The sequence below is a fragment of the Salarias fasciatus genome, chromosome 15, assembly GCF_902148845.1.
Source record: "Salarias fasciatus chromosome 15, fSalaFa1.1, whole genome shotgun sequence".
NCBI classification, from domain to species: Eukaryota; Metazoa; Chordata; class Actinopteri; order Blenniiformes; family Blenniidae; genus Salarias; species Salarias fasciatus.
This window is the reverse complement of record NC_043759.1, coordinates 11089242-11111690: the sequence shown is the minus strand read 5'-3', so window position 1 is coordinate 11111690 and position 22449 is coordinate 11089242. Positions and strand designations below refer to the sequence as shown.

Sequence of the window (22449 nt, the reverse complement as noted above, 5' to 3'; positions counted from 1 at the left end):
AACATAAACAGATGTAGTCGGACTCTGAACGTTCACTTTGAGGAAGCAGTTCGAGCTTCTGACATTTGTGGATAAGAAAGCACATTTGGCAGAAGCATATATTTTTTTTTAAACTGCACAGGTGTCATTTATTTATTTAATTTTTTTATTATTCAGATATGCAGAGAAGAACGTTTAAAAATATTCCCTGTAGTTCTCCATATATCTTGTAGATTGGATGCATGTTTTTCTTCTCCCCCCCCCCCCCCCCCCCCCCCCCCCCGATTGTTTTTGTTTAATGTAGAACTGTGTGTCTTCTTCCACGTGTGTGTATGTGTGTGTGTGTGTGTGTGTGTGTGTGTGTTTGCAGTCTCAAAGGCTTCCCTACTTACTCTCTCGTGCTGCGTTTGAAGCCTAATCTTCCCTCTGGCTGTGTTCAGGTTGCTTTGCCTTTCTCATGGGAGACTCGGGGCTTTCTGTTTTTCTCCGTGGAATTGTACCGCATGTTTTTTTATGCCTCACTTTTCCCCCCTCCTGTGTCTTTATTTGCACACTCCCTTGTTAGTTTTATCTCCGCCCTCTTGTTTCGTGCCCTCTCTGCTCTCTCGGCGTCCTCAGCAGTGTTTTGGTGAGCGCTTCTCTCATGTAAGCTGCTGCTCTTTGTTTCTCTCTCAGTACATCTCCTCTCCGTCCCTTGTTTTCATTACCCTGTCTCTGTTGTGACCGTGCAGCTTTATTAGCTCCGGCTTGCACTCTCTCGCCTCCTTTCCTCTTCCCACACTCACCAAATCTTGGCTCGCTGATAGTGTTTGGTAATGACGATACTTCAGTCTCACATGGTTGATCTGTCACTATTTTCAGTTGGTGGAATGGTTATGAAATGGGGCAGATGCTTGTCTTTTTTTTTTTCCTTTGGGTGGCCTAAAAACATCCTTTCCCCCCAATGTTTCCAGTTAAAAGTTAGTTTTTGGTTCTGTGGTGTCGTTGTTTTGCGTCTGGTACAGAGGCTAAAAGAGTAACAGAGGACTAACAGAGCAATGCTTTGGCTGACACGACTTTCACAGTCTTCCCCTGGGCGGCAGTAAAGTGTATCCATTTGTCACCCCCTCATGTATAATTCAGGTCCGGTTGCAACGTTCTGGATTTCCTTCCAAGACTCTGCGTACCAGATTGAGAGTTAGCATTGGTCTGGGTGTTTTTTCTCCTGCCCTCAGCCTTTTCCTCGGAGTGTGTTTCTGAAAGCTCGGACTGGGCAGCATTGATTTCCCTCTGTGATTCCTCTGCCCTCTGAAAATGCTCGTTATTCCCAATTGAAAGAGAGGCCGTCGTTTCCACTTGGACCTCGGCTTTACCTAGCCTAGCTCAGCTTAGCCATTGTGTGGGTTTACTTCAGGGAAACTGGAATGAACCAATTAGTGTAGCGTTGGCCCGAGGGAGGATGATTAGTGGTTTATAATAGCTTTAGTGCTCTTGTGATGTTGGTGGTGACTGCTCCACTGAAAATGTCAGTGTCGATTTTGATTATGATGAGTTGAAAGCAGATGCTTCTTATCGTGTTCTTCCGTAACGTCACACAGATCTTTTTGTTCCTGTTTATCGGAAAACGACAGACTTGTGTCTCCATCGGAGTCTTTCCACACTGTTGGCAAACATACATGTATCAGATTCCCGGGAGCCTGATTTATTAACTACGTCCTCGATGCTCTCTCCCATCTGTTTGTCCTCACAGTGTCTCTTCAGGACATCACCATGAGGAAGGCCTTCAGGAGCTCCACTATTCAGGACCAGCAGCTGTTCGATCGCGAGTCTCTGCCCGTCCCGATGCAGGAGACCTTCCACACCTGCGAGCAGCCGCCGCCTCTCAACATCCTCACTCCCTACAGGTCTGAATCCTGTCCGTTTTATTACCGTCTCAAAGTCAGAGAAAGACTACGAATCCAAAACTGTCTCATATCACACTTCATCATTAAATGCAGCCTCACATTGTTTAGTTTGTTCAGGTTAAATATATCTACTGTAGCTGGAGTAAAAGACAACAACGAGGAATATCTGATAGCCTAAATGAAAAATGACAAATGCAAGTGCTTCAAGTTGTTTACAGACTGATGCTTCATCGTCAACAGTGTATTTATATTCTGAAACAACGATTTTATTACTATATCAATAAGATTTTACTGCTGATGCAAGTTGTCATTGCAACACGTACTTGTTGTTTAGTATAATCGTATAATTACTTTTCTTGATGGCATCATTACCTGCTAGAAAATTTAAATACTTCTCTCACAACAGCTGGGACCTTTAATTAGCAAAAGACTAAGAAAATATATTTGCACAGGCACAAATGAATGATAATAGAAAAAAACTTTGCTTTCAAGAAATACTAAAACCGTTCAATGAAGGAGTCAGAACGATGACGTTTGGTGGCATACAGTGACCTTGTGAGCGGGGAAATCAATGCATCTGTCAACTGCTTCATTAAATGATGACAGTTTATCAATCCAGATGAGGACTTCTGGCCAAAAACATCTATTTGTGTTTACAAATTACTCCAGGAATAAAGGTGTCTGGACATACGGCCGCACGGATCCTCCACCATCCACTGTCATCTCGTATTAATACGTCTATAAAATGCAGACAAACTATTGTCAGACGGTTCTCAGATTAACTGGAATCATCATCAGGAACACAAAAGAAGCGGCCTATTAATGGCAGTGCTTTTTTAACGCGGTGCAGTCGTATGCATGGCTGAGCCATAGTGTAAACAAATGTTTTTTAATGATGCGTTCCCCATCTGTTATCAAGTTCACAGTACACAGTCACATTCTTGCTCTGCTGAAGATATTTTCCGTACACATATAAGGACTAGCTGCAGATCCAGCCTTGTGTTTTGACTTATGAAGACTTTGAAAGGACGGTGATGCTGATAGAATACAGATTTTAAAGGGAAACTCGATGGTTACTGACAACATTTCAAGCAATCTTCTTGAAACGGGAGTGACGGAAGCTATAATGACCTTTACATGTGTTTCTCTTTTTCTATTCACTGGCGAGTGCAAAACATAAAATCCACTTGTATTTTATAGATGTGAACCAGGAGAGACTTTTGCACCCCACTGTGTCAACACAAAGTGCTGAAATGGCCTAGAGTCCTGGGTTTTATTTGGCCTGTTCACTTGCATTTTTCTACCTTTCCTGCCAGTATAAAAGCTTTTGTGGAGCAAGACAGTGATGCAACACACGGGACCATGGGAAAAAAGACACTCGGAATAGTTTTGACATCAAAAAGGATGGGAAGTTTTGACTTGATGTATTGGCTTTAGAGTAGGCAGATCGTTAAATATACATTTTGCAGTTTGTCTGTGCACTGTTGATAGTATATATACTGTGTTTCCCAAGTGCTTTCAGTGCATCCTTAGTGCACTTCTGTGGGTTTTTGTTGCTGTTATTATTGGCAAGCCTCTGAGCCTTTGACTCAGGGCGTCTCTCTTGGCTCCTGAGGTTGAGCCCATTGAGGAGAGTGATAGAGGGAGCATCTGAAGACAAATAATCCATAAAAAGCTCTGCTGGCCAGAACTCTCTCCTTTTTTTTTTTTTTTTTTTTTTTATTTCATAGCCTTCTCACCCTGCTGGTTTCTCACTTTATTTTTTTCCTTCCCTCCTCTTTCACCGTTATTCCTCCTGCAGCATCCCGCAGCCTCCTCCCGTACTTTCTCTCCTGACCGAGTCATTTAAAAAGGTTGCAGGTGAAACATTTTTCTTTTGTATGTCCAGCGTGTGCAGGCACACAAACTCTCATATTATTTTTCGTATGTGAGCCTTAAAATGGCATCAGCCTTATTTCCTAGTTTCTCTCCAAAGACTAAAAAACCATGGCTCACCTGTTGTTGAGACGGGTTAAGTAGCGATTGTTGAATTATACATACGCTGAAAGCCTGAAGCGCCGCTCGCGGGCTGGCACAAGCTGCCGTCATTTTTCCACTCGCAGCTGACGGAGCAGCCCTGAGTAGCGTGGCTTCGCTCTGCTCAGCGTATAGCTGCTGTACTGGAGTGTGTCTCTGGCCCAGCGTCAAATCGTGCAGCGTAAACAGTACCCAGGAGTAGTACGAACCAAAGCAAACACAACACGCTCGCCTGAATCAATGCTCTCATGTTTGCTGTGGCCAAAAAAAAAAAACAAAAAAAAAACCTTAAACCTCTTCATCTTTTTTAGACTGTATTTTGTTTCCAGATGAGAGCGCCTATATTGAAAGGTCATGGGTCATGAACCCTCGACTCGCCCGCTCGGCGAACCATTATATTGTTAAAACGAGTGTAATCTTTCTCTGCTCATTAGTGTTGAATTATTCATCCGCTCTTGGTCTGAATCCTTCGGAATGTTGCGTCCATCAAATCTGAAGGGCTGATTAGGATTGTCAGGGGTGTTGATTTCATTCCTGTGATTTATAATTTAGAGTACGTCCCGTATTTTGATCTTTCAGATTGCTTTGCTCTCCTCCGTCTCCGCTCCTCCACCACACTGAGAGGCTCCATGGGACTCCTCCAGGCTGTTATGTCTCAGATCCACCCTGAGCTCAGCATCTGCGCTCGCTCCTTCTCTCTTTCACACCCAAGTACACAAACACTCGGCTCATAATACGAGGGGGGGGTGGTGAAGAAATACCAGGCATAATAATTTACACAAATTCTCAAATCCTACCTGCAGAGCTCAAACATGCACACACTTCAGTAACTCTCCTGCCTCATCCCATCGCTGAATCCAGTTCCTTCCCTTTGTTGTGCGAAGCGTTAAACTTTCCTCTCTTGCCGTTTGAAGCTCTGCTTTTTCATATTCGCTCTTCTCACTCTTATCCGTGCCGTTTGTAAATAATTCCCGTCCGAGCCATTGCAGGATGAAAGCAGCCGCGTGTAATTAAGAATTAAAGCCACAATATGGTTTCTGCATATCAAAAACAACCATAAATGTGTCCTCTGACCCTCACAGAGCACAGATAAAATACCACTGCTAAAGAAAAAAGAAATTGCAGCAGACAATTCACTTGGAAAGCACATTACTCATTAAAAAAAATGCATGGGAAGTGTTTAGTCACCTTTTGTCATCAAACATGACTCCAGTGTGAGCAGCACAGCTTCTTCCTCAAACCTCAGCGCTCTGCAGGGCTCATTCAGGATCTTAGGTCAGAAATATGCCAGACCAATTTCAACTACATCTTGTTAGTTGCCTACCTGTCACAGGTTTCTTTTTGTTTCTCCTCATGGCAACGCTCCCCTCAGTGACCGCCGTCCATTCAGTCCTCTATAAGGGAACAAAAAGAGTAAAGAAGTGAGCAGAGTGGGAGTCAAAGATAACACATGGACCATTAGCTATTCTCCACCGCAAATGTGAAATGATGATTTCTTTAGGGAAAAGGATCCAAAATGGGTTGAAATTACCCACAATAATAATCTACAATCTTCTTTTCATCGTTCACTCACTATTTTTCCAGTGCTATTTCAAATTTACAGCAACCTGTCAAACAAAAGAAAAAATAAATAAAGTTTCAAATGTCTTAAGTGCATCTGTCAGCCTACGATTTGTAAGGAAGCAGTTTTTCTTTTTCCGCCTGAAGTGCCAAAACCTTTTGGATACCTGCTTTTGTGAAGGTGTATTTTAAAAGACTGACACATCTTTTTTATGTGATCAGGAACGAATGTGCTGAAGTTTGCATTGTTTATCTATTTTACAGTAATTTAAAGATCTGAGATGACAATTAGGATATTAAATAAGAGAAATTATGACAGTTATCCTCTTATTTGTCTTTTGTTCCTGTAAAATGTTCAAGTTTTGGACATTTGGAGACATGAGGATGTCACCGCAGTGATAATCTGCATTGCTCCCTGGAAAGGAAAAAAAATCATGTAAACGTGTTTAGAGAAAAAGGAATCAATTTCAATGAAGGCTTGAATCTGTTTGTATCATTTTAGTCCCTGACGGTTTGTTTCTTCGATCCTTCTGCAGGGACGACGGAAAGGAAGGTCTTAAGTTCTACACCAACCCGTCCTACTTCTTTGACCTGTGGAGAGAAAAGATGCTGCAGGACACAGAAGACAAGCGGAAGGAGAGGCGGAAACAGAAGGTATGTGGATAGACTGAAAGTCCCAGAGCATTCAGCTCTCTGGAGATCTGAGCAGATCCTTTTGTGTCGCTGGCGTGGATGGAGAGCTCCACAGTTTAGCACGTAGGAAGTGGACAACAGGCCTCTGTACTTCCCACAGTCACAGACTGATGCGTCCTGCTCGAATCAAGTGACAGAGTGATTCACTAATAGATTCGCAGGCTTGGCTTCGTACCGCACCGCCTAATGCATTAATTAGTCACCACTCATAGATTAATCATCTCTTCCTTCAGTCAAACCCTCTTAGTTATGACTTGTGTGATCATTACATCTAATTAATGGGAGCATCTGCTGTTCACTTGCCCCCGCACTGTGCTTTATTGCTCTGCCTCAACACACACAAACAGCCTCACGTGGAATATGTAGATACACAAATACAATCTGATATTTAATTTTTTTTTACGCTTAAATCGACGGGGCTGCCTTGCCTTCGATGAAAATCTCTTTTCTCTCATCAAACGCTGAGCCAGGGCCAACTTTTCACTTTTCGGAACGGACGGGTTTTCCTACCCTCACCGCCAGAATGTCTAATCAACACCAGCTTGCCTTTTCCCTGCGTGGGAAGCAGCGTTTGCTCTACATGTTGCCCCCTCGCAGTCAATCAAAGCTTATTACAGTCATGTCAGTGAGGAATAAACAGCATGATTTCCCACTGAGGGTTTCATGGGAACGTGGACGATCTAATTTGCTGGTTTTTAATGACTGCGGCTGATCTGCACAGACGGGTCACAGTACAAGGTTTTGCAAAAGAAAAAAATACTTCGGAATGTAGTAATATTTACATTTGGCTGTTAGCCAGTTTAATTTAATTCACTTGCCATGTTGATTTTTTGTTTTTTTTTCCTTTCTTGGCATATAACAAAACGCCAAGCGCGAATGCAGCTGTTGCCCTCCTGCTTTTGTTTGCAGGAGGCTCGGTTGATGTGGCTGCAAGCGGCCGAAACGCAGTCCTGTGATTTCGTTGTAATTAAAGCCCCGGGTGGGCTCAGTTTATAAAGCCGTGTTCATTTCCTCTCTCGCCACCCTGGCAGATAGACGGACCCCATGGAAAGGCCCAGAAGACATTCACAGGGAGAGCAGGATAGATTACAGGAACTGTGCACACATATTTGTTAGTTTGTGTAACCATCATGCTGAATGAATGGTCCGAATGGATCAGTGTGTGTGTGTACAGTGTGCAGAATAACTCATTTAAAGGCCGATTTTTTTTTTTTTTTTGTTCTGTAAATGGAGCTCTCACATATAGACACACTAAATGGGTTTGTTTAAAAATTTAGGCTGTAAATAAGTCTTTGATAACTTTACACTTCATCAATTATCTCAGCGAGCGGCTCCGCCACATCGTCCTAATGCGCCTCTCAGTCATGGTGTTCAGTGTGTGAGCTCGCATCAGTCGCTGTAATTATGTGTGTGTGCGTGTGTGTGTGTGTGTGTATTTGTACTCCATGTTGTAATGAGAACAGCAGATTGCAGATATTTTCCATTTCATCTCGGCTTCATAGCTAATAAATTTGCATCATGCAGTATACTGAACATTGTTAAAATAAGCAGTTCCACACAGAGAGACAAGCACAGAAAAGAAGAATCTAAACTATGCACGAAAAGTTTGAAAGTTTATCTTTCATTATTTCTTTGTTGACTTTAAAGCTTAGTAATTTGGGAAAACTTGTTTCTTTCACTCTTGTTTGGTGTCACGAACTATTTTTAAACTATGATATCAAAGTGTTTTCACAGTAAGACTTTGCTTTGGGAGTGTGTTGGTGAAATGATGAAATACAATCCAGGATGTGCATCTGGACTAGCAGATTTATGTGCGTAATGGATTTATTACCGGAGTGACTGTGCTGAACAAACGGTGCTTAATACTCACAAAGCAAGACGATACAACTCCACCGCCTGCTCTTTTTTCCACTGGAAGTGCAGCCTGAGACATTAAAACAGAAGATGAAAGGAAGGAAAACAATGAATTACACATGAAGAACATACAAACAAAACCAGCATGGAATAAATAGTTCATGTGCTGGAGCGCAACAAAGAAATCCCAACATGTTTCACAAATACAGGACAGCTTTGTCTTCAGTGAGCGCTCACTTTTCCAACTGTTTTAGAGTGTCTCTGAAGGCATCGCCCTTGAATCCAGCCTTTCAGTGATTATATAACAATAATTTACATGTATTGATGCAGCATTATTGCAAAATGGTATCAGATATTTATGATGCGACTGAAAGATGCATTAACAACAAGGACATTCATTACGGAACATAAACCAGCGATAATGAAAACAATATCTAATCGTAAACTCGTATCCAGCAAGTGTTCAGTTAAAAATAACCTTGAATTTTCCACATATAAATTTTACACACTCTGTATCACAGATTGTACATAAACTGAATGGAACAGAAATGAAATTCTTAGGAATTATTTTGAAGCACAGAAAGAAAAAAGATGAGGTTTTTCTCCTTTGTATAATATTATGAAATATTATAAGATCTGCTCAAATGAGGCCAAATTGTAACTAAAATCTCTCCAGGTTTGAAGTAAAGTCCTAAAACCTGAAATCAAACCTGGGATCTCTTCACTCAGACCACTCATCTTTCCATTTTCTGTGAATGTAATTTTCAGAAAAAGTGGAACGACTGACTGTTTCGCCCACTTCCATTGTCTCACTGAGTCGCGTCACCGTTAGTTTAGTGATCGCCTAAAAGCTGGTTTAACACTGCGCTGCTCACCGGCACGGCCTGATAGCTGGTAAATGAAAAGCAGAGCGAGGGGAGAGGAAACCTGCAGTGCTCTAATCTCATTAGTTCCCGTGTTCGCCTCAGCCTCAGTGGATTAGCAGCCGACTATGTGCTGAGCAAGCCGGAGGAGAAGGGAACCAGTCAGAGTGAAGGCTTCGTTGGAAAAAGTTGTCAGCAGAGGAGGGAGAAAAGAAAAAAAAAAACACACACTTCTCCGCCTCTCTTTGAGATCAGTGTCGGACTCCACACTGCATCAACGTCCGAATTCCCTGTGGAGAATCCTCCTCTGGCTCGTCTTGTCTTAGCCTTGTCTCATTATAGCACTCGCAGGCATCCCTAATGGAATTTAGCGACATTTCAATTCAAGCCTCTTTTTCCTGTTTAATGTGCTACCAGGGATAAATATTCGAAAAATCGCCCTTAAAAGCGTTGCTGCCAGTTCTCATTAAAGGCTGTGTGTAGGACACTAATGCTCTGATGGAACAAATATAAAAACTTTTCCTCACATTGTTAGAAGCACTTGGGGAAGAAATCCCATCTGACTAAAGCATGAAAAGACTACAAGTGCCTAAATTACAGTTTGGAAGTGGATAATTAATGTCCATGCTCTGTGTGCTCAGGGGGATATAATGTTCTTGTTTGCATGAACATTTGTCTGCAAGTGTGCATGGAAATTGAAATTACGTTTTTTTTTTTTGTCGGTAGAAGCATTTATATCTGTCGAGCACAATCTTTATCTAGTACTTGGAATAACAAGTTTGCCTGAAAAAAACACCAACTATCATAACAAAAGAGGAATAAAAACATGCACAAAGTGCTCAGGAACAAGGTTTTGCAGTGACAGCAACATCGTTGGGAAATAATCTAGTAAAAGCGAGATGCTGATTCACATCAGTGGAGTTTTAGAAATCTTTCCAAACCCAGTGAAGAGGCTGTGTATGTCTGTCTCTCTGTTTTTGCTCCGTCATGGAGGGGAGACCTGTCCGGGGTGTATCCTGCCCTCCACTATAGTGAGCTGGGATTGGCTCCAGCACGCCGCGACCTTGAAAAGGATGACGCGCTTTATATAAGATGGATGGATGGATGAAGTCAGGGTGACAATAGGCTTAGGCAGAGTAGGCCCTGGACGCTCTCCAGTCCATCACAGGACAAACCCAGAGAGACAGAAAATCATACACACTCACATTCACATCATCAGCAATTTGGAGTTACGGGTTTACCTCAAATGCATCTTTTTGGACTGAAGAAGAAAAACCATGCTTGCAGGGGACAAGATGCAATTTCCAATCGACGAACCACTGTGCCACCCAAAATAAGCATTATCCAATGATTTTTAAAAGACGGCTGAGAGATAACTGAATAAAACTACAGTGCAGGTGACAGAGCTAAGATAACGTCTCGGAGGCATGGATTTAATCCATACCGAGTGGATTTGTTCTCATTAAACCGATGGATCATTTTAAATGTCCAAAACACAGTCCATCACACCAAAGTCATCGAAGGTCGAGGAAAGCCACAGACGGCTTGGAGTCCTGAGAGCCAGATGGACGAATTCACGCCGCTGCACATCAGGACATGTTACCAAAACTCTTCAGACACACACACACACACACACACACACACACACACACACACACACACACACAGAGCTGTAGCTTAATGAGAGCATCTGCATTCAGTGAACTCCTAAAACCTAAAAGTAAACTAATGAGTCCTCAAATCTAACAGTAGGACTCGGTAGTGACGTGTCAAATAATCACTATCAGTTTTATATTTTAACCCACATGCTTGAACTACTCCAAAACAAGAAGGAGAATCAACCTCTGTTCTCCAATTACAGCCAATTATGGATCTTTTTTCAGAACAGCTCATATCACATTGCTGTAAAACTCAAATGATTAAACCAAAAAGTATCAACTTACTCTAATAAATCTGACGTCCGAGCTGAACAAACACACTAAGCTCAGCAGTGTGCAGTGGCACGCAGCACTGGATGGCCCCGCCCGTCGAAATCTCCCAACACCTGGCGACCTCAGTACTCCACCCTAAATAATCAGCCTCCTCCCAATCAGCCAATCCCGTTTCTGGAGCGGCACAGCATCGTCTGCATGCTGGATTGGGAGGGAAACAGAAAAAAAAAAAAAACTACACAGACACATCTAAAAGCCTCTTATTGCCTCATTCAGGTAAGCTGAAACAGTACTGGAGATTAATACAACCTGGACGAATGGCACGGGGTGGTTATATTAAAAATATTTAGTAGCGAAGGTCTTCGGTGTCAAACGTTCAACGATTAAACATCTTCGCCAACATTATCAACGTATTCCTCAGACACTGCATCAGGCGTAAATGGCGGAATTATGCTCTTATTGAACGATGACCTTTCGTCTTGACACTTTAAAGCCAGTGGTCTCGGCTGTCATTAGCAAAGTGCCGTCTCATCACGTTTAAAACGCTCATTACCTCCTGAAACATAATATGCATGTTGATGATGTGAGGCTGCTGAGTTCACAGCTCTCTTACTGCGTCTTCTACCAGACAGGCCAAGTCATGATTTCCATAACGGAGAATACCTCTAATGACAGTCTCATTTCTTCTCTTTTTTTCGTATTAAGATACACCTTTCTACTCAAAAGGTTTGCTTGAGTTGCCTTGAAATATGTGTAAAAAGCTTATTGAAGCAGCAGTTTGTAAGGGCAGAGAAATATATTCATTGATGACACACTTGTACGTGTTTTCCTGCATTTATGACTGGATAGCTTGCATCGCGAAGCCTTGAGCCAGGTGCACAGCCATGAGATGAGAACAAAATCCCCCAAAGGTTTGAATGGTGCAGAGTAACCGGGCAGACGTGCTATATTAGTCACAGTGTCAGAGATGGCAGAAATCCTGTCTTTGGATGTTGTTTTTTTCTTTAAAGGACTCAATGATCTGTGAACCTACGGAACTGCTGTAGATGTGAGTGGTACTGTGGTCCAGATGGTCTCATATGAGCACAGGATGCAACATCTGCACACGTCGTCCGCTTATTATAGGAAGTGTCAACTTACCGTTGCCAGTCAGTGAAAACTTTTTTTAGTCTTGATGCAAATGAAATTGTGATTTAAACCTGAAAAGGATGAAAATCGGTTGTTAAGATAAAGGAAAAAAAAGTGAGATTGTTGTGCAGGTCCTCTTTGCTTCTGTCTCCATCCCTCTCAGCCTTTGCCTCACACTCTTTTCTGAATCCTGGTCTAACTCCGTGCAGCTGGAAATGCCTTATCTTGTGTGCCCCAAGAGCCTTTTAAGAGTCCTCTCTGAAACCCCTTCTCCCTTCTTTAATTCCCCACAGGTAAGAACTTCTCTCTCTTTTCCTCTCCTTCACCAGCCCTCCCACTTCCCCCCCACCACCGGAGCATCTGCTCACCACGCAGTAGCCTGCAGCCCTCTTGTTTCCCCCATCACACACACTCCTCACCCCTCACTGGTTTTGCTGTGGGCAAATGAACTACCCACTCCCAGCGTGCTACTAACAACCCTCCAGAGCATACCTGCATCCCAGATGTACTTGAAGAGCGAAAGCCACAGAGTCCTGGAAGACCTTTTGTTCAGAAATATTGGAAATGGATGGAAGATTGTTATATTTTCTAACAAAGAAATCATGTTTAACAACAATCACAACCAGAGCCGCACGAAGAAGCTCATTCACTTTGCCATTCATCCATCCATCTCCTATACCTTAAGGTCCTTTATTTCCAGCTAACGAAAGCCTGATTTATGGTCACAAACACGCTGAAGTGAAACAGACTGCAAGAGCTACGTCATTTCCATTTTCTTTTTTTTTTTTTTTAAGAAATAAAACTTAATTTATCAGGAAACAGTTCCATCGACAGAGAAGCACAAATCAGTTCACAACTTGGACTGTCTCTTGTCCGTCACGGGGCAAACAGGGACAGACGATCACACTCTGACAGCCAGGTTAGTTAAAGGTCGTCTTTTGAATAGTGAACTACCAGCAGCAAGAAACACAAAAAAAACAAGAGATCTAGATATAAAATATAGCATGTATAGAAGTTTGGTTTTTTTTTTTGTTTTTTTTATTTAAACCTGATTTTGGATTCGCTTTTACTTTATTGATGAAACCATCTTCTCAGTTGTAAATGAGGAGGATTTTGAGGCTGTATAAAAGCAAACTGCATGAGCTGACACTGTGACCGTCATCAGATCCTTTTTATTGCCACACTTGAAGATGATGCAGAATATTAACACCTAAGCTGCAGTTTATTTATTTATTTCTAACGAATTTGACTTTTAAATGCGGGCTAATTGTTACATACACACCGTTGGACAGTTACTGTGTGCGTTTGCACGGCCCAGATCAGCAGATCAGCAGCAGTAATGTATAATGTGCATTGTGTGATGGGCGTGTGTTATTGTGAGCGGCCGGGTGGTCGGGCCCCCCTGCAGGGAGGGGGGGGAACAGACCTGCTTTTCTGCTGAGTCTGTCACTTGAAACAGTGCGTGCCTGGAGCGCGCAGGTCTGCACGCACCCGGAGAGGCCGACACACACCAGGATATCGTATATAACATAAATCTATAACTGCTCTGTCGCACACGCTCGTAAACACACAAGTGCTTACACAGCGACACTCTCTCTGCTCGTACCAGTCCGCTCAGATGAAGGATGGCGATGCCGCGCAGGCAGGCGGCCCGCTGAAATTAGCCACATTTGTAACAGCTATGACACGCACATGCGCACACACACTCACACACTTGTTTTGTTTTTTTTTCCCCCCTCACACACAGTCAACTTCCACCCCTTGTTTACTTTCCCCTGAATTTATGTTCTGTCTTCTGTGCAGTATTGCGTTGTCACTTTTAACTTAAATACCTCAATAATGATATTGTATAAACCTGAGGGCGTCTTCACTTCATGTTTACCCCGTTTTTAAAAAAATGTGCTTGTTCGAGCAAGACACCGAGGCTGCAAACCTTTTAGGAAGTCAGGGGTTTATTTCGGCAGAGTGGAACTAATCTTCTAAATTATATGGTGAAATGCTGCAGGATTTGAGTGGCTCAGCACAGTTTAAAAAGTGGCAGAGGACCACGAGTTAAAATATTTGACTCAGACTGCGCGATAGATGGTCTCTCAGCTGAGATTTAGAAATGTGTTGGAGCCCATTGAGAGGAGGTCTTCATGTGTGTTTTAGTGCGGAGGCTTCCCCCCTCAGCCAAAGCCTCATCAAGGGTAATGGGCCGTGATGAATCAGAGCCTAATCGATGCGCATTAGCATTTGGATTTATCACCATTCTGCTCTCCGTGGCTGCAGCAGTGGACGGCGAGAATCAGCGTCGTTTAACCAAACCAGGGAGGATGCTGTCCACAACTCACACTGTGTTGAATCAGCTGCCTGTCAGCCAGCATGCTTCATTCGAACACACACACACACACACATGCGCTCACACGATTATTGAATTAGCGGGGTAGGCCCCTCCTGAAGGATCTATGTGACACAGGAGAAATCGATTAGTATTGGTTTTAATGGAGACTGCCGGTGTTGCAGGTTGGAAATTGTGTTTCAGAGCACTTTTCTTTACCTCACTCGGAAATATTACCAGGAGGAAGCGATACCCCACCACACACACACACACTCTGCACCATCTTGTACTGTATTTCTGCGATTAGATGCAGTATTGCAGTGGATGTTTGACTCCTCAGAGGCTGAGCGTGAACAAGAAAGGATGCTTTTTGAGTATGTTAGTGGATAAAGTTATTTTATCTGACCTATTGTGTAACCATGAGGTTAGGGGAATACCATGGATTCAAATTTGGACTATTCTGCATGTATTTTAGCCAAAAATGCTTTAAAACATAAATTGTAGATTTCATATTATTAAATGCCTGACTGTGTAGCTAATAAAAAAAAAAATGTTTTATTCAGTTGCAATGAACTTTCCCGTTTTAGTAGCATAATTAAAACATAGCAGTGAATCACATCATCACACAGGGTCCCTTAGTGCGATAAACACAGAGGCCTGCTCCTGTAATAATCCACCAAAGCACCTCCTGCATGCAGACCTACAGCAGATAATAGTTCACTTGTATGTAACCGGACAGAAGGAAACGAATGGGTGTTTTTTTATGAGTAGTTTTGTGAGTTTTGGAAGAAAAAAACCCACCTAGTTTATTTTATTGCTACACAATTACTGCCTAAATATTGTTGTAGTGTGTGCATGTATATGTGTGTGTGAGTATTTAAGCTGTTGTTTAGTTTATTTATATCATTAGATCAATAAACTATTTATTTGTTTGTTACTGAAAAAGGCAAAAACACAGACTGATTCAGCTATGACTTCCTGCCGTAAAGATATAAACAATGTGTTTCTATACATGTTTTCAACGTCAGGATTTCATATTCACGTCTTAACATGAATGCACACTAAAACATAGTGAAATGTTATCATCACTTTTTTTTAGGTTTTGTCTTTCTTTTGATATTATGTGCTGTCTTATCATTTTCAGTTAAACTCGTGCATGTGTAGGGGTGTGTGTGTGTGTGTGTGTGTGTGTGTGTGTGTGTGTGTGTGTACGTGCGCTTGTTTTGCATGTCACTCTTGGGTGGATGTTGTTGCTGTAGGTGTGAAAGTCTTTCCCACATCCAGAAACACACCTTTGTAGTCCGTCCTTCCATTCCAGTGAGATCTTTCCCTTTCTACCTCAGTCTTCTTTCTGCTGTGTGTGTGCGTGTGTGTGTGTGTGTGTATGTGTGTGTGTGTGTGTGCGCGTCTACGTCCTCGCCTACATTGTGACGTCCCCCGAGCTGTGCACGTTGTCATTTTGTGTTTTAACAGCACTTTTTCTTTTCCCCTCTTTCCCTTTTGTCCCGCTCGTTCTCACCGCCCACTCTGTTGTTGTCCCCGTCGACTGTGTGCAGCAGTGTTGTTCTCAATCCTGTGCCGTGTTGATTTTTTTGAACCCCCTCCCCTCACTCCCCGGTGCTTCTCTTGTGGTTTTTGTTTTTGTTCTTGTAGTTGCAGGACCCCCGCATGTATGATCAGGTCTATAGGTACTTAGACCTTCCAGGGCAGGTATGTGAAAATATGGTGACTTATTTTCAAACACTGTGTGTGATTTCTGCTCCTGCAGCCGTAGCTGCTCTGTTTCTTTTAACTCTGTGTGTTTCTAGTCAGTCCCGCTGAAGTCTGGGGGGGAGGGAGTGCTGATGATTGACCTGAGATCGTGTCTCTTTCTAGATATCACTTTATCTTCTTTAAAGCTACAGAATAATTCCAGCTGGTCAGTTAATGAGCACTCTCTGCTCCCAAGCTTGTCTCCGTGAAAGAATCCATGAGAGTTCTGTTTTTCTTTGAGGGCTAACGCAATACAATTTCTACCGAGACTGAATCCACAACAGCTGAGTTTAAGATGAGGAAAAACTACAAGTTATTACTGCAAAGGGCTGCTTTGATATATGGGCGTTGATGTGGCATGTGTAAAGTTAAATCACGAGTGTGGAGCAGCATTCAGTTTCAGAAAAAGGCCGTAAATGTCAGAGGGGCAGATTAGATCCATGATTACACTTTGGATTTATGTGTGGTTGTGTGTATGTGTGCATGTGTGTATGAGAGAGAGAGATAGGAAGACAGAATGTAGGGGGGGAAAAAAATGCTTGTTTCTTTCCTCGCATTTCTCTTTGTATTAAGAAATCTGACTGCACATCTCAACCGTGCCTGTTGTTACAGGACAACTATTTTGTCGTGTATCTTAACAAAATGTCTTTATGACTAAATTCTTATCTCCTCTCCCTCTTACCTCCTTTTTCCGTCATCATCCTGAAATGTTCTCTTGTGGGTTCATCCGTCGATTCTCACCATTTTCCCACCTCTGTCTCTGTCATGCCTCCTCCCTTCGCCTCCGTGTCGTCGCCCGCTCATCCCCAGCTGAAGGCGATAGACCGTCCCCCCGAGCCGGAGAAGGTGCCGCGGATGCCTCACGACCGCAAGAAGGAGTGGCAGAAGCTGGCGCTGGGCGCGGAGCTCGCCCAGGACGTGCCCGAAGACAAACACCGGGAGGCCAACGGATCCGCCGGCTATCACGACAACAGGTGTGTGTGTGTGCAGGTCATCAGCAGTCCCATGTGGGTTGGATACACACACACACACACACACACACACAGAATATGCACTTCAATTAGCTAAAATAACAACAGGCTTGATTGAACAAGCTCCGATTGAACAAGCACTGATTTGTCAGCAGGATGTAATCATGAAAATCTATTTAAAAAAAAAAAAAAAAAAAATGTTCAAGTTGGCCCAGTCCGCAGAGATCGGGTCTGTGTAATTTACACTTCACGGGCACCGAGGAAACGCAGCCACCACAGTGATGATTAAGGTCCCTCACAGTTGTGATTGCATTTATTGTGCCTCAGAGCCGCTGTGCCACTCATGTTCACTAATTTCCCTGTCAGTCTAAGTGACTAATAAGAAAAGATTTCATGCAAATGGGGGGGTTTTCGTTGGATTTGTCAAGTCTTTGAATAGCTGACATAAAATCTTTCCCGCGAGCACAGAAGAAAATGGATTTCATGTGAGACGCCCCGCTACGCCGGCTCATGCAGATGGCTGTTAATGTGCGTTTCTTCATATCCTGGACAAATAGCCGCTGTGTGTATAATGGGCTGAGTGATCCGACTCCTTGATGCTCATTAGTAGTGATTGTCGCTGGTTCAACAAAAGCAGTTCATGACGGAGTCAAGTAGCTGTGATTTCTCACTTTCCACGCCGGGATATTTTCAGCCTCGGTGAGAAAATGGCTTTTGTCAATGTTGAAACGTCACGCTCGCAGATCAGACTCGCAGGGGGCGATAGAAACTGTCATCGCTGATGATTTTATTACAGTTTAATCTGCAGTAAGTTGGAAGCTTATTAGAATTGGTGCTTCCTTAAGCCCTCTAATCTCCTGCTCTAGTGAATGATTACGCCGATAGTTCCATTCAAAGCTAATGTGGAGGGATTTCAGAATCATCGGGGCGATTTCTCTCTTTCACATAAAAGTGATTCAAACATATTGTATTTTGAAGTATGATAGTTTGTTAATTTTATTTAAAGGTAACATACAAGTGAGCTGACTCATTTGCGTTTCGTGAGACTCGACAAACATACAGCCAAGGGACCTAATCCGAGTCAAATCTGGCAGGTATTGATTGGATTTGCGGATAAATAGTAATTGATGTGTCTAATTTATTCACTGGGAAATGAGGTGAAAGAGTAGAAGATCAACACTTTCAAGAGGCAGAACATGGTTTTTAGGATTTTTGACTTAACAGGTGACCAAACCACAGGAAAAGTCATCAATGCAGACGATATTGCGTGTGTGTGTGTGTGTGTGTGTGTGTGTGTGTGTGTGTGCTCAGGGCTCCGTTGTACATGGAGCATTTGGACGGGCCCTTCTCGCTGGCAGCGCTGCCCTACAGCCAGATGAACGAGCTGCTGAACCGCACCGGGGACAGAATGTACTCCCGACCTCACGACCCTCCGCCGCCGCCTCCCCCCATGCACCCGCTGGGAGAGATCAAGCCCCCCTCTGTGATCAGGTGGGGCGCCGGGCCAGACACGGTCTCCAAAATTACACAAGAATTATGCACGCACAGATAGAAATTCATTCCCGGTCCAATCTCCCCATCGCCTCCATCTCCTTGTTGTCCTCGCGTACATCAATTGGACACAGTGAATGGCGTTCAATTAATTTTTTTTTTTTGTTTTCCTGTCTGTTCTGTGTGAGACGGAGGCGATTCTTTCCTGCCGTGGATGAAGGGATGGAGCGGTAGACAGGGGAATGGATGGACTGGGATTTAGTAAACCAAAGATGAAGTAAAATAACAGGGGAAGGGTAGAATCAATAGTGTGTTAAGGCCACTGAGCGCATTACTGCTGATTCCCCGCTGCACTCCCTTTGCCACATATGTCACTGCTTGAGGAAATGAAGAGATCATAGGGAATGATTAAGGCAGCAGCAGAGAAGTATCACATCGATTCTTGCAGTCGACGACGCATCCGTCCGCTCCTCTTCCTCGCGTTTCACAACCTCTGTCTCTCCTGTCATTCACGGTTTTCTCTCATCTGGCGTTTTAGAGCAGTTACAGTCATCGTATTTCATATCTCATTCTCTCACTTCAGCTCTTCATCGCAGCCCATAATAAAGATAACGGCACAGATACAGTCGCCAGCGCGCCGAGAGAAAACGACTCCGCGCTTCATTCTCCTCTGTCTCTCGTCCGCAGAGCGATTTTCTCTGTAGGAAGAGAATTGATTGTGATCGGGCTTTGCGACGCAGCGTCCCGGTTAGCGGCTGCATCTTCCCACGCCGCTTCAGCTAATCGCAGCCACTGTTACTATCCTCTTATTAATGTGCGAGATTGGGAAAGATGCGGGCGCTGTGGGAGTTTAGCACTCCTCCGCGGTGCGCGGCGTCTCCCGCCCTCCAATTTGTCCGGCTGCATCTGGAGCCGGAAGCTCCTCGGCGTCGCCGCTCCGTCTGCATCTTCGAATCTGTCTGACGGCGCCGCAGATTCAACAAGCTATTCAGATAGGGTTACCGCCTGACGCTCGGCTGCACGCTTTTAATTGGAGACAAATAATCTGATCGTGCTGAGGGAAAATAAGCCGGCGTGGCGATACGGGCTCCTCCAGAAGCACTCATCAGCCCCGCTGTTGCCCCCGGTGCCACACTTTCCATTTTCACACGGCACATGTGAACTTCAGACAATGGGTGCTTCCGGATTTAATCAGCTGTAGCATGCTCGTTAATTAAGATAATGTTCGCTCAATGAGTTGTTTAAGATGACTTTTTTTTCCATTTTCCATTGCTGAGTGATTTTAAAACAAGAGTCCTGGTTTCTTCCTGAGGCATGTTGTGCTCTCTCTCTCTCTCCCCCCCCCCTCAGCTCCAGCTCCGGCTTCTCCGACAGCAGACCCCAGTCTCCGGCCCGGACGGCAGGCTTCAACTCCAACACTCCTCCGCCGCCGCCGCCGCCCCTCCCCCCTCCTCCTCCCCCGTTGCCCTCGTCGGGGCTGCGGGGCACCCCTCCGCCCCCGATCCCCCCCCTGCCGGTCCAGCAGCACCCCCCGGCCATCCCGCCTCCCCCCGCCCCCCTTCAGATCGCCCCCGGGGTTCTCCACCCGGCGCCTCCGCCCGTGGCGCCCCCCCTCCACTCCTCGTCCCCGGCGCGGCTCCAGCAGGCCCTGGACAAGGGCCCGTCCGCGGGCTCCGGGACGCAGTCGGACGGCTCCATCCTGCCTCCCCCGCCGCCGCCGCCCCCCCTGCCCCTCCCCGGGGCGCGGAGCTCGTCGCCGTGTGCGTCGGGCCCGCCGCCCGTGCCGGCCTTCCCCTCGGCAGGAGCCATGGCCTCGCCGCCCCCCCCACACCGTCCACGACGTGGGGCCCAAGAGGCACCACCCGGCCAATCTGCCGCCCATCAGCGACGCTCGCAGCGTCCTGCTGGAGGCCATCAGAAAAGGTGAGCTTCGCTCTAAACGTGCGCTACAATATCTGCGATGATCAGGGGAAGCAGTTTTATGACCTCCGCCTCCTCTGAAGGGTGTTTAACGCCACATCTGCGCACTGAGCGTTTCTGCCACATTAATACTCCACATTTATCGAGATCCGTACCTCAGCCAACAAAGTGATTAGTCATTTGATGCATAATTAATATCTAACAATATCTTTTTATCTTCTTTTTGAAGTGAAAATTTCCCACATTTGCTGCATTTTCCTGTCTTACATTAAAGTTAACGACATGCTCTTATACTTTTATACTTTCATGGAGCCAAATATGAATCTGACGAGATCTGGAACGTTATAATTGACACAGATTTCTTTTTTGTAAAGTTAGACAGACTCATTTTACACACTGATCATTCAATTACAAAACACCAGCGAAGCGGCTGTGGAGAATTGAGTGGCTGTTTCCCTGAATGAGACTCCGGCCTCTCGTGAACGAAGCACTCAGCCTCCGCCGGTTGATTCCTTACGGACGTATCGAATGGAGGAGTACCATGTTAAGTGTTCTCCGGCAGGATGAGCGCTCGGACTGCGATATTAGATCATCAGACACTCAGAGGTCTCTCCACCCCCCCCCCCCCTTGTCTCCCGTCCGTCTGCTGCAGGCATACAGCTGCGGAAAGTGGAGGAGCAGCGAGAGCAGGAGGCCAAGCACGAGCGGGTGGGGAACGACGTGGCCACCATCCTGTCGCGCCGCATCGCCGTGGAGTACTCCGACTCCGAGGACGAGTCCGAGTTCGACGAAGGGGACTGGATGGAGTGAGGGCGGCGAGGCGTGGAGAGCGGGAGGACAAAAAGTGTTGGGGCGGCGCGCGGCGCCACGCCTCACTGTCGGAGAAGAGAAACCTTCTTGTTGCCCAGTTCTTCTCTGTCCAGCTGTTTTCTCTGTCTCGTCGTGGTTCGTTTTCCACGTCGCCCTCATCGGTCTTTACAGGCTTTTTTTTCTTTTTTCTTTCAAACATTCTTTTTCTACTTTGCCTTCATTATTTTCTGCACATGATATCGTTTCTGCTCGATTTCCCTCACGTTCAGTGTTGTTCCACATGAAAATAACTTTTTTGGAAGAGCCACGTGTTTTTGTTTGTTATCCGTGTGTTGATGTTGGAACAAGAAAAAAAAAAAAAAACACCACAAGAAAATAGAAAAAGGAAAAACTGAAGCATGTTGCATCGACCTTTAGTTCTACAGCAGTTTTGCCACCTGGTGGCTCCACATGGCATTGAGTGAATGCTGCTTTCTCTTCATCGTCTTTAATTTGCCCTTTACTGCCTAATCAGGTGCAGTTTTACCAGGCCAGTGATTTCCATTACTGACCTCTACATGGACACCAGCTGGATTACCACCTTTTTGTTTTGTTTTTTTTTGTTATCGGGACTGGCGTTTCCACTAACAACAAGCAAAAGATTGTGTTGCTGTGTCATGTGCTGATTTTTGTGTGGTTGAAAATGAAGAAGGGGAAAGCATACGGCCGCCCTGGCTCTCCATGCGCGCGTATCCAGCCTCTCACATCCGACCTTTTACCCCAGGGAAACGAACGCCAAGAGATTGCGTGTCTCTCGATCCAGGTTCAGAGGAGTCGCTTCTGCTCGTGCGGACATCAGACGGTGTCAGAGAGAAACACTAAGCCATGGATTTTGAACTGTTCAGCGTCTTTTATCTTTTTTCTCACACAATCCGCCATAGAAACGGACCCTAGGATTGGATTTGATGCTGAAGACACGCATCTGAATTCCTGCCTCTCTTATTGGGTTTACTGAAGGGAAACTGAATCCGGGGGCCCACGGCGATGAGAATCAGACCGACGGCGGGTTCAAACTGCTTCTCCCTCCGATCCCCCCCGCCACTGTGTACCGGCCCACTGACGAGAAGCCTTACCTCGTTTGTCAGAGCAACAAGCAGCCGCTGCTCAAATGAAGAAACCCTGCGCGATACTGCCTTCCGAGGGCGAAAAGAGAAGGATATGTTCTGCCTTGTTCTGGCTCATTTCAAAGAAAATGTCTGCCATCCTTTTGCGTTTTGTCCGTTTCTTTCTTCTACTTGC

At 44.8% G+C, this 22449-nt stretch overlaps 1 protein-coding gene and 1 long non-coding RNA gene across 2 annotated transcripts in view; one reads left to right on the top strand and one right to left on the bottom strand.

The window, feature by feature from the left end:
• The window catches only part of wasf1 (WASP family member 1), a 54562-nt gene extending 33261 nt beyond the window's left edge, over nt 1-21301 (top strand). Inside the window, 7 exon segments of the mRNA XM_030109921.1 lie at nt 1709-1862; nt 5975-6092; nt 16790-16953; nt 18262-18441; nt 19792-20226; nt 20228-20364; nt 21014-21301. Of these exon segments, the coding sequence (XP_029965781.1) occupies nt 1709-1862; nt 5975-6092; nt 16790-16953; nt 18262-18441; nt 19792-20226; nt 20228-20364; nt 21014-21171 (1346 nt within the window). The 3' untranslated portion in view covers nt 21172-21301.
• Nucleotides 11928-22343, bottom strand: LOC115401645 (uncharacterized). The gene is made up of 3 exons (XR_003932982.1): nt 22225-22343; nt 21231-21232; nt 11928-11938 (listed from the first exon to the last, which is right to left on the bottom strand). It is a non-coding gene; the product is annotated as an uncharacterized LOC115401645 (long non-coding RNA).
• Between the last annotated feature and the right edge of the window lie 106 nt (nt 22344-22449).